This window comes from Phacochoerus africanus, chromosome 8, assembly GCF_016906955.1.
Source record: "Phacochoerus africanus isolate WHEZ1 chromosome 8, ROS_Pafr_v1, whole genome shotgun sequence".
Lineage (NCBI taxonomy): Eukaryota > Metazoa > Chordata > Mammalia > Artiodactyla > Suidae > Phacochoerus > Phacochoerus africanus.
Window position 1 is genome coordinate 162,569,080 of NC_062551.1, and position 12,729 is coordinate 162,581,808.

Sequence of the window (12,729 nt, forward strand, 5' to 3'; positions counted from 1 at the left end):
CACCTTACACCAGCCAGAATGGCCATCATCCAAAAGTCTACAAACAATAAGTGCTGGAGAGGGTGTGGAGAAGAAGGAACCCTAGTACACTGTTGGTGGGATTGTAAATTGGTGCAACCACTGTGGAAAACAGTATGGAGATTCCTCAGAAAACTAAACATAGAACTACCATTTGATCTAGCAATCCCACTCCTGGGCATCTATCCAGAGAAAACCACGACTCGCAAAGACAAGTGTACTCCGAGGTTCACTGCAGCACTATCTACAATAGCCAAGACATGGAATCAACCTAAATGTCCATCGACAGAAGAGTGGATCAAGAAGATATGGTGCATATACACAATGGAATATTACTCAGCCATTAAAAAGAATGAAATACCAGCATTTTTAGCAACATGGATGGACCTAGAAATTATCATGCTAAGTGTAGTCAGCCACACAATGAGACACCAACATCAAATGCTTTCACTGACATGTGGGATCTGAAAAAAGGACAGACTGAACTTCTTTGCAGAACAGATGCTGACTCACAGACATTGAAAATCTTATGGTCTCCGGAGGAGACAGTATGGGGGGTGGGGGGATGTGCTTGGGTGTGGGATGGAAATCCTGTGAAATCAGATTGTGATGATCATTATACAACTACAGATGTGATAAATTCATCTGAGTAATAAAAAAACAAAAACAAACAAAATCCCACGTCCATGGAACGCTCGAGGCTGCTGGGACAGAGGGTGCGGCTGAGGCTCTGGACTCAAGCAGCCCTGAGTCTGAGTCCCGCCACTTTCACCTCCTCATGGGGACTCTCAGAGCCAGTTTCTCTGCCTATAAAATGCGGCAGCGGCCAGGAGGGATTCAGTCAGCCTTCCTCACAGCACGTCAGGGGGCCCACCAGGCTCTTCCCCTGGAAGCTCACTGTTCAGGGGTGTCCTGTGGGGGCGGGGAGGGGAGGAGGACACACACACACAACCACCAAGCACAACCTAACATTTCCCACAGTGCAATGCTGACCTTTGCCCCTCCCTCCCTTCCCCCCTGTTTTCCTCCCACCTCTTTCCCTCCCCTGTTCTCCCCCTCAGCCCTCTCTCTCCCACACAGCCTCACACATGCATGACACTAGATCCACTAAGGATTGCCATGGGGCCTTTTGCTTCCCCAGATGTGTCTTTTCATCTGCGAAACGGGCAGAGCTGGGAATGGGAGAGTGAGAACTTGGGTTCTGTGAACTGCAGGCCCTCCAGGGCCAGATGACCTGTGCTTCCATAACCTGGGGTCCTCGGGCATCTAAGGGCAGACTAGACCTTGGTACCCAGAGAGAGAGGGCCTAGGTAGGTAGCTAGGCCTAGAGAGGCTCCTGTTACGTGACCCACACTCTGAGCCCAGCAGAGACCCGCCCCCCGCCCCCAACTTTCTTGCTTCAAGCCCAGGCTCTTCCCCCTGTAGTGTCCTGTCTCTTAGAGAACAGCAACAGTAAGCCCTATACAAATTCTCTAGAGAAAAGTCATGCAGGCATGTAAGCAAACCCTTCTGCAGATCATATGCCAACAGATTCCTGGCTCTTCTCATTTGGGCTTAATGGAGAGGGCACCACTTTGAAGCCGGTAGAACTGCGTCTGAATCCCGGCCAGGCTCCTGTTGACATTCTTGCCCATGCTGTCACCACCCTGACTTTGTTTCCCAGTCTGCAGAGTGGAGCCGATGCAATTACAGTCGATGCATCTACGGAACGTACAGCGCCCGTTGCTGGGGCATCTGTATTTGTTCAGTTCACACGTTCTCTTTTGAGGACTTTCCTGTCCCAGCACCGAGCTGGGCCCAGACAAAATCATGGCCAAGAGGAGGAGCTGACCTTGCCCTCCTGCAGCTCAGAGCCCGGAGGGACCACACCTTGCTCGGTCCCCCAACTCAGAAGTACCAGAAACGTAGCTAACCTTCCTTCCTTTCCTGAAACGGAGCTCGGTTCTCATTTTGAGGCCCGTTCTGCCGGGACCAGAGACTTCATCTCAGTCATTTTGAAGTCACCTTTCCCCAAGACTTCTGATGCTCCTGGGGACGACAGACAAAGGGTCTTGTCACCGGCGCCACCATCTGTCTGCAGTGCTTCCCCGGTGTCGGCAGCATCCTCGTGATTCTCACTGCAGAGCCCCTGCAGGTCTCCCCCAGGTCAGACCCCGGTTCCCGACCGCAGGCCTCTTTACGTGTGCTGGCTCTTTGCTGTGTGTCCCCTGCCACCACTCTGTCCGCCTTCAGGACATCCGCCCATCATTATGACTTCTCTCCAGACCACATTCCACGCTGCAGCCGGGGGAGCTCACTAAAGCCCAGACCTGCCCCGACCTTGCCGTGGCGTCCTGTGCCCTTTATGTGCTTCAGCAGAACATCGAATGCCTGTTCATCCCGCCCACTTCTCTCTCGGGATCCTCCCGCCTTCACACCTTCAGCCAAACCAAATAAAAGCAACGAATAAACAACAGGCTTTCTGTATGTGGAACATGTTGCTTATATGAACTCACCGGGATCCTCCCGATACCCCACAAAGTAGCTACGGTTGTTCTCTTCTTGTTAATGGATCAGGAAACTAAGGAATTGTGAGGCGAAGGCCACACAGCTAGTCCAGTTTCATCACAAAGCTACATCCCCGGGAGTGGACGAGCTCTGTTAGCCAAGAGGCTCTCTTCCTTCTCCCCTGCCAGCCTTTGTGTAAGGGCTTCCCCTGCCTGGGACAGCAGCCACTGGCACCGCTGTCATCAGGCTCCCTCTACTCATCCTTTCAGTTTCCGTAGCGCCTTCCTGACCCCCAGGCTAGGGCAGAAGCCCCCTGGGTTCCTAGTGCTTGGCCAGTGGATACATCAGAGAGCTGCTCTTCCCCCGTCCACCCCTTCAAGCAGGAATCTTTCTGCATTTTGGGATGGCGAGCTTGTGGCCACACCTGGCCCCGTGAACATCTGTGGAAGGAGTGATTGTCAGTTCAAGCAACCCTCTACTTACTTTGTCCAGGTCAAACGAACTCCTGGGCCCAATCTACCAGCAGGCATCTGTTAGGCACCTGCTGTGTGCCTTGCCCTGAACCAAGTACACGGGGAGAAAGAGCAGTGATGAAGGTTCGGCTGTGCTTTGCCTGACAAAGGTCACCACGGCCGTGCCAGGTCAGCACCGGGCGGGGATGTCTGCCAGGCCGCGATCGTCTTAGATTCTCTGCCGCTCCTCCTCCAGCCTCTACCTTCCCGCCTTCCTGTCGTCCTGCATCCTTCCATCCCCCTGAACACATCAGCTTAAAGGAAAAGACCCACAAATTTATTTACTGAAGGGGCAGAGATTGACCTCCAAGGGGGCGGATTGCGTCTCCCAGCAGGTGAGCGATTATTCCCCTCACTTAACAGAGGAGGCGCCTGCTGCTCTGGGAAGGGGAACAAAATAGATGGAATCAGACTGTTGGGTTGAGATTTATGGTTGTTGGGAATTACCGGGCTCTTTCTTTTTTTTTGTCCTTTCGTCTTTTTAGGGCCACGCCCGCGGCATATGGAGATTCCCAGGCTAGGAGTCAAATTGGAGCTGTAGCCGTCAGCCTATGCCACAGCCCCAGCCACATGGGATCCGAGCTGCATCTGCCAACTACACCACAGCTCACAGCAACGCCAGATCCTTAACCCACTGAGCGAGGCCAGGGATTGAACCCACAACCTCATGGTTCCTAGTTGGGTTTGTTGACCTCTGAGCCACGACAGGAACTCCTCTTTCTTCTTATTTTAAAGCTGAGTCAGAATGAGACCCCAGGGAGTTCCACTTGTGGCACACCAGAAATGAATCCGACTGGTATCCATGAGGACGCCAGGTGATCCCAGGCCTCGATCAGTGGGTCAGGGATCCAGCATTGCCATGAGCTGTGGTGTAGGTAGCAGATGTGGCTTGGATCCCATGTTTCTGTGGCTGTGGTGTAGGCCGGTAGCTGTAGCTCCATGGGTGTGGTCCTAAAAAAGCAAAAAAAAAAAAGAAAAAAACAAAACGGAAGACCACAACCCAGGTTCTCTGCTGGTTCGTTGGCTTCTCCAATTCAGGGTCTCTGTCCCCAAACCCCATAGTTAGTAAGCCTCACAAACCAGGACTCCTCATTCTAAATCCACTCTGTTTTTCACTCCCCCCCTGCCAGTGCCTTTGATCTCAGTGAGTTTCTGAGAGCAGAACACAATGCTCAGCTGCTATGTCAGGCAGTGAAAACACGGGAGGTCTAACCCAGTCCCGCAATGGTCTTCCAGATTAGGTGTTGTTATCTCTATATCGAGATGGGGAAACTGGTCAGAGACAGCTCGTAACCAGTTAGCAGTCACGTGGAGGAGCCAAGCCCACATTCTTTCTGCTTCCTTGGTCTGTGCAATGCTTTTGGCCCATCCCAAGGATGGCATTTCTTCTCCACTCTTATTTCTCTGCCTTTTCTCCTTATATTCCTCTTCACTCACCACCCGCTCCCCACACCAAACTTGAGTGAAAGGGCTCCTCCCAGTGTCCTGATCAATGGGAAGGATGCCTGTTAAACGTTACAGGACCTCAAGCCAAGAGATGGGTCAAAAACCTGGCCTTTCTCGCACCGCACTCACTCCAGGTGGCCGCGGCCTCTGGTCTGGCTTTGTTTTCCTCTCATCCTTTTGCTAGCTGCCCAAGCAGCAGCCCAGTTAATCTGCTCATCTGTGAAGGAGGATGGCTTGCAATGAGCTCCTCCATTTCCAGAAGCCTTCCTCTGAGGCAGCATGGCCAGGCTCTGAGCACAGGCTGGCTCCTGGATGGAGAGGGCTGCCCCGGGAGCTGGGGTCAACTAGTGGACAGATTAAGCAATTATTAGCCCCTAACAAGGGTGCCTGGCATCATTACCCCGCCTGTGTACTGGCACACTACAGCTTTAATACGAGGACCAACAAATAAATGAGGGCATCTGGTCTACCGCAGCGTCGGCCGCGAGGTAAGTGATGTCCAACTGGCTCTCGGCTGCTGATGGAGTCTCGGCCTCGACCTCATAAAAAGCCCAAGATGTCCCCCCGCTGGTCACAGCGGCTCTGGAATGTGCCGTGGAGCCGCTTGTCATTCCAAGGGCTCACTGCCTGCCACTGGGCACGTGGATTGTTCTCAGTTCCCTTGCTGCTTCCTCCTGTCTGGCTGTCGAAACCTACTTATATTTCAGGGCCCAGCTCAAAGGCGTCTTTCTGCTTGGCGTCTTTCCTGCTCTCTACATCAGGAAAGGCGTCCTCCTTCTGCACTTTGGGGAAGGTTTGTCTGCTCTTATCACTTTCCGGCATTATGGGCATTTCATGGAATGCCAGTGCTCCATTTCTCTCTTTTTCTCAGGTCTCTAATGAATATGTAGCGATGTGAAGAAGAAGGACAGGGTGGGTGAGGACTCAGAGCTGCGGCTTTCTCACACCCTCTCCGAAGATCCCTGCGGGCCATTGCCAGAAAATCCACAAGGGCAGGGACAGGGTCAGACCTGCACATGAGCAAGAGCCCTCTGGCGGCAGCGACGGGGCCGCATTCCGGGGCGGTCGCTGTCACCGAGGCCAGCTGAGATGGTGGCCTACACTAGAAGAGAGGCAGAAGGATGGCGAGAAGGGGCAGATTTGCTGGATTCGAGGAAGGGGCTTGAGGGCTGCCTGACTGTGGGAGGAAAGTCCTGGGAATTCAACTTTTCTAAATCTGGTGCCCTGGAGGTGAGGCGGCGTTGGTGCCTTGAGACACAGAGAGGGCAGCTGGCCCTGGAGGCGAAGAGCAAAGGTCCCGCAAAGCGGGGAAAGAAGTAGTGCCGGAGGCATTGATGAAACCTCCCTGTCCTCTTGTGACTTCTCTCTGCTCCCTGGTGCGCCCATCAGCCACACGAGGCCTGAGGCCCCCTAAGGTGCCTGACTCCGTCGTCACCCAATCCATGTTAGCGCTTAGCTAGCAGCACGCCTGTGAGAGAGCAACTCTGAATTTACTGTTCAGAGTTATCCTGCCTCTCCGCCATCTGTCCATCAAAGCCCAGGGGCCTGCCGAGGCACAGCCCGTGTGTTGTCTTTTCCGGGAAGCCCTGCCTGGGCTCTTGAGCAGGACTTGCTCGCCTCCAGCCCATGAGCTTCAATATTATGTCTCGAGCTATCTCTTGGAAACAGAGATATCCTGTTTGTTAAATGCAATGGGCAGTACCTCATCCGTAGCTGTACACGCACAGTGAGTGGTTCACAACATAGGCCCCAAATCACCTGATGGGTTCTTACCGTTTTCCCAGCTGAGGAAAATACGCTCCTTCCTTCTTGAAACACTTTGAGGTTAATCCAGATGCTTCTCTTTCCCCAGGGATCATCGACTTCCTCATAAGCCAGCACCCTATTGCTCGCGTCCTGCGGGAACACCTGGTCTTCAAGATTGCACCCATGCTCAATCCTGATGGCGTCTACCTGGGCAATTACAGGTGAGGGCGGGCGAATGCTTGGATTGTGCTGTGGAAGCAAGAAGAACAAAGGGATATGCTTTCGAGGAAGAATTTTCAGACCAGCCATGCGTTCACTAGAGAAAGTTTCACCCTGGCTCTTGAGAAATGTGTCTAACAGGCTTCGGCTGTTTCATGCACAGCCACTTGAGGTCCCTTGCTGGAATCTTCTGGGGTCAGCTTGCTGGCCCAGAAATCAGGAGACTAGCATCGGTGTCAGTGCCTACTTCCTGTGGAGCCTTGGGGAATTCACTTTCCCTCTCTGATGCATTGCAGTTCTCTCGCAAAATTAAGACAATAGTTACCTTCCCGACACTTGTAAGCATCAAAAGGAATGGTGTGATGAATGTGGCTTTGCAGACTATCATAGAGGGGTGATGATGGATTCTGTTTCGTTTCTGGGTTTCTTCTTGGAGATTCTGAACAGGGGAGAGTGACATCCCAGGTCATGTGAACAGCATTTCTCTTCGGCGGGGCCGTACTGGCTGGCTCTATACTCACGCGACACTCATATCTGGAACTCTCCTTCTCCTGGCTTAGCACCATATTTACAGCCGAAAATTCTGCTGCCCGGGAAACCATCTGCTGAGAGAACATTGGTCCTCTGAGAGATATAGTGTTATTACCCTTATTTCACAGTTGAGGCAACAGACTTACCCAAAGTCACACAACCAGTAAATTATGGACTGTCTAACTTCACTGCCCAAATTATACAACTGTAGAGCTGATTGGCCCCACAAAACCAAACTCAAGGTAACACTCAAACTCCCCAGCTTTGATGCAAGGCTCTGTGTGACCTCACCCCCCACCCTCCAATCTTAGAACTGTTCCTTAGACATGTCCTGTTGGTCCCTGATACCCCACCCTCTATCCTCCCGGTGCCTTCTTCAACGTAGGAACCCTTCCTTACAACTCAGCTTGAGCCTCTTCTTCTGGAAAACATCCCCCAAACCCCCAAAGAGGACTGGTCATTCCCTTCTCTGAGCTCCCACTGGCCTGGCTATTGAACACGTCTTGTCCCATTGCATGGACCCCACTGGACGTAAAGCACCAGAGGGAAAGGACTGAGCTTTCATGGCTGTTGTGCCCCTGGTGACTGTCACCAGGGAGCAGCACACAGTAGATGCTCAGAGAGTTTGGCAGATAGGAGAGAAGGAGAGGGATGACTTTACTCTTGGAGACACTATGGCTCAGAGCTGAGATGGGATTTGCCCAAGGTCATTGGCAGAGATCAGACCAGAACCCACACTTCCTGATACCTGTCAGCTCCATTCTAAACAGGGCTGGTTAATGCTTTCCCAGAGTGTGGGCATTGGATCCACAGGGGCTTCCTGGTACCCCTGGGTATGCATCAGAGGGAACCCATGGGATGCATGATGCCGTAATTAAAGACAGTTTTGCTTCCTTTGTTAATTGGCTCAAGCGACAGTTCATTAGTGTTGGCGGGTTTTATGGCGGCTGCAGGCCTAGGAGCAGTGTCTTTCCACCTTCCCTGGACAGAATGCACTGGAAGTGATAATGGAGGTGGAAAGACCCTTTGATTCGTGTGAGCATTTCTGTTTAATTACAAGAGTGGCTGTGGTCAGAGAGAGGTCAGTACCGTCCACTCCGCATATGTATTCGTGTCGTCATCTGCTGTCTGGGGACGACAAGCTGGCAAGAGGCCTGTGACCTTGGCCAACATGCGTCCTCTCTTTGGGCTTCAGATGGCCAGGGTGGGTGGTGATGGGGCCCTAGCTGTTTCCCACATGTCCTCAAGCTCCAAATTCTGTGATTTGGGGATTTCAGGATGAAAGAGCTCCCGCCTTCAGAAATGGTTCTGTACTGAAGTTTAAAAGCCCAGCATTCTGTAGTGAGAATCTGTGATTCTCGTTATGAGAGTTGAAGAAAATCTCCAACCACAGGCATAATCCTATTGCTGAAACAGCTCTGAGAAGCAACAAAGAGTCTATCAATCGTGAGAATGCACCACTAAAGATTTGGAGAATGGGAAAAATAATCAAGACTCCAAATGGAGAGCTTCAGGGTACCCTAGAGGCACGGGCGGAGCCCCTCCCAGACCCTCCCTGCCCATCGCAGCATTATATCTCATGGTTTGGTGGGAGTTGCCACCAAAAAGGGGAAAAGAAGGATTTGGAGTTCAAAAAAATTGGGGAAACAGAGTTAAGCAAAGTGAAACACACGTTCTTTCACAATGAGATTTTTCAGTTTTGAATCTGCTAATAATCAGGAATCCCAGGAGAGGCATAGAGAGTCCAATGTTTCCCAAAGGAACCCTTTTCCTGGACAGCCCGTTCCCCCTGCACCTCTCACCCCCTCCACCCCCCCCCCCACCCGCCGCCCCCAGGGGGTGTCAGGGTTTGTAAAACACGTTTTGGGAGATCCCACTTGGAGAATTCTGCTGGCCCACCCAGTGCCCAGGGTGTCAGATACTCACACGCTTAGCTCTTCTCACCCCCTCAGCAGCTCTGTGAGGGAGGGTCTTTGCGAAGACGTCTCTGCTTGCAATTACTCCAGTTAGCTTGAGCACAGGAGGAAAAGTGGGGGCGGGTGAGGCAGAGGTGCAGAGGAAAGAAGGAAGGAGGGAAGGAAGGATGCTGGTCCGATTCCGGGGCAGTGCACAGAGCCCGGCTCAGGGACAGCAGCACAGCGCTGGACTCGGCTCTGCCTCGCTCTCCCTTCCCCGACCTTCTCTCTCTCAACATCCCCGCAGGATGTGCCTTCTCTCAAGCCTCAGTGACTTTAATAGCCTGCCCTAGGCCTGCGAGGAGCAGGCAGGGGTGCAGGCATGTCCCGGCCCTGCTCCCTCGTTGTCCTATGCCCTCTACGGCCAGCGTCACACATGCCGGACTCTACAAAAGGGGGGAGACAGGCCTGCCCTCCAGGACCTCATCTCCCCCTCCCACCACTTCTTTTGGCTTCTCCAGAGTCGGAATTCCCAGATTTGATCGTGCAAAGCTTATGTTTAATGATACAAGTACCTATACCATAAGATTTATAGTAAAACAGACAAGGACACTCTAACATTTCATGGCCGAGGATGGCAGGTCTCCCGTGAAAGATGCTTTTTATTATTATTTTTCTTTTTTGTCTCTCTCTCTCTCTCTCTTTTTTTTTTTTTTTTTTTAGGGCCGCACCTGTAGCATATGGAGGTTCCGAAGCTAGGGGTGGAATCGCAGCTGTAGCCGCCGGCCTACGCCAGAGCCACAGCAACGTGGGATCTGAGCCGCATCTGCGACCTACACCACAGCTCACGGCAACGCCGGATCGTCAACCCACTGAGCAAGGGCAGGGATAGACCCCACCACCTCATGGTTCCTAGTCAGATTTGTTTCTTCTGCACCACGATGGGAACTCTGAAAGATGCTTTTTATATCTGAGAGCAGCAGCATCCACTGACTGGACTACTGTTTATGCTCCCAAGCACTGGCTTATGGGGTGAATACAGAGGGCCCACAGTTTATAGCGACCATAGTAATCTCTCCAGTCTCCCTCTGTGACAGTTAGAGGGTCTCACAGTAGATGACAATGATGTTACGGCATCCAACAAAAACATGGGAGTGCCCATCGTGGCTCAGTGGTTAACGAATCCAACTAGGAACCATGAGGTTGCAGGTTCGATCCCTGGCCTTGCTCAGCGGGTTAACGATCCGGCATTGCCGCAAGCCATGGTGTAGATTGCAGATGCGGCTCGGATCCCGCGTTGCTGTGGCTCTGGCATGGGCCGGTGGCTACAGCTCTGATTAGACCCCTAGCCTGGGAACCTCCATATGCCGTGGGAGCGGCCCTAAAAAGACAAAAAAAAAAAAAAAACAATGACAACCAGGGACAGCTGTACCCTCTGTCTCACTTACTATACTCCAGCGACACTGTTCATGTCTTTCAGTTCAGGTCTGAGCTTTAATGCCACGTCCCTGGAAGGCCTGCCTAGACTCTCCAAGGTAACTCGGGTTTCCCGTGACTCACTTTCAGAGCCCGCCGTGCTGCCCTCTCAGGACCTCACCCCAGTGTGTAGCCTGTGTGTCTATTTACTCCAGAACTCTCTCTCTACCTCCAGACGATAAACTCCATGAAGTCAGGACTTTGCCTGCCTGTGTCCCCAAGGCCTGGCACCGTGCCCGGCCCGCGACTGGCCTTTGATAGCCATTTTCCGAATGAATACTTTCCGGGCTGTGTTTGGCAGCTGCTCTGGCCTGGAGCTGCAGTCCCCGTGGACAGCAGTCCTCACCAGAGGCCGCCCGCGCCCAGCCCCGCACTTTCAGCAGCACAGCCTCCTCATGGCAGGGGTTTTGATCTTTGCGCCGTTGTGACGGGAGTACTAGGATGAGCTGCAGCGTTTTCGCGAACACTGGGTTCACAGCCACACTTCGTTATTGGACAGGGCATTACGCTTCCAAACCTCATTTGATCGTTCCTACAACACGATGAGAAAGGAACGTCAGTTTTTCTTATCTCCGTTTGAGCAAAGGGAAAACAGGCTGCAAAGATGAAGAGCCACGTTCGAGGTCCCAGTGGTGCTTCCAGGACCTCCACACCCCCAAACCCGGCCTGTGCCTCACCAGCTGGAGGCAGAAGCCAAGAACTAGGGGTCGAACTTTTCCCCCTGTCCTGAGCCTTCTCAGCCTGGGCAAGGCTCTCTCTCCTGGCCTCTGCTTCCCCTGCCCTGTTGGGCGAGGAAAAGGAGGTGAGAGGCACTTTTCTTCGTTTAGCTGAAGCTCTGGGGAGAGGGCCTGTCAAGAATGGTGTGTTTTTTGAGTCCCCTTCTTAGAGCAGAGTCAGAATCCTAGAGACAGAAGGTGAAATGGTGATTCCCAGGGCTGGGGAGGGGGAGGGGGTTCGAGAGTTATGGCTGAAAGGGGACAGAGTTTCAGTTTTACAAGATGGAAAGAGTTTTGGAGATGGTTGGTGGTGATGGTTGCCCCACATTATGAATGTACTTAATACCACTGAATCGTACACTTAAACGTGATTAAAATAGTAAATTTTACGTTACGTGTATTTTATCACAATAAAAAAATAATGGTATGACTTACTGATGCAATTTGAGCATCGTGGCGTGTTATAGGGGGAGCTGGCGCCTCGGAGCTTTGAAGGATGAACACAGTAACGTCAGGTACTGTAGAGCCAAGAGCTACAGGACAGTGGTTGGAAGCCCTTTGGGGTTGGGGGTGATGGGCTGAGTCAGTCTCTGAGGGCTGGCGATTCTCACTGCCCCGCAGTAGGTGTGGCTGTCCCCACACAGTGCAGCAGGTGCACTCTCCCTGCCACCTGCCCCTTGCCGTCACCTCCTTTGCAGAGAAGAACAGCTTCCACCCCTACCTGTACCCCACTGTGTTTTCCTCTGAGCCTGTGTGATGCACAGGTTGCCTAGCATTTGAAACACAGACCCTCCACCTCCCTATGACAATATGTAACTCTGTGTTGGGTTTGCATTTCTTAATTAGGTGCTTGTCATTGTGTATTCCATAGAGCCACGTATAAGTAAACAGTCATAGACCTTTGAATAAATTTATTGGTTTTATTTATGTTTCTGGGCATAAAAATCTATAATTACCAGGTACAGCCTCAGTATAACTGGTATTTAATGACAATTACTTTTTGTTACCATAGAAATGAGTCCAAAGTAGTTACCCATAATTTCTCATTTCCCAAACCTCACACATGCGGAATTGCAATATTACCATAGTAATTGCCTATTAGTCATCATAAAATACGCAGTTACCCAAAAGATAGCAGGATGCCATGAAATTTCTCATCTTGGGAAGGCTCCGCGCTTCTCGGGAGTGTGGAGGTGGGGAGAGGAGCAGACTTCCACGGGTGGTGCAGCCATGATTCAAGTCGATAGCTCAGCCCCGCAGCCCCGCCGTGGAAACCACGCTGGTATCACGCACAGACTCGCAAAGCGTTCCGTCTCCTGGCCCCAGTGAGCTCGAGGAGCAGAGACTGCTCCAGAGCAGGACGTCTGATTAACTAAGGTTTGTCGAGGGCCTGCTGAGGATCAGGCCTGTGCTGCGTCGGAGGGAAGCAGATGGAAGTCAGAGGCAGCCCTTGGCAGGAAGAAGCCCAGTGTTCATGCGAGAGGTGTGTGTGCATGAGAGAGAGAGAGAGGCCGTGAAGCCTGGATGTGATCAGAGCTAATGTCTGATCACACATTATATGTATCATCTCCTCGGACCCTCATGACAGCCCTGAGGTGGAGGTAGTATCATGGCCCTTTTTCAATTAGAGACGCAAACTGAGGCCCAGAGACACCAAGGAACGTGCCCCAGGTCCCCCAGCAG

General features: G+C 52.2%; 1 protein-coding gene across 1 annotated transcript in view; it reads left to right on the top strand.

The window, feature by feature from the left end:
• The window catches only part of LOC125132212 (BEN domain-containing protein 5), a 241,158-nt gene that overhangs the window by 118,209 nt on the left and 110,220 nt on the right, over positions 1-12,729 (top strand). The window contains exon 5 of the mRNA XM_047789147.1: positions 6,316-6,430. Within this exon, the coding sequence (XP_047645103.1) occupies positions 6,316-6,430 (115 nt within the window). The remainder of the gene's footprint in view (positions 1-6,315; positions 6,431-12,729) is intronic.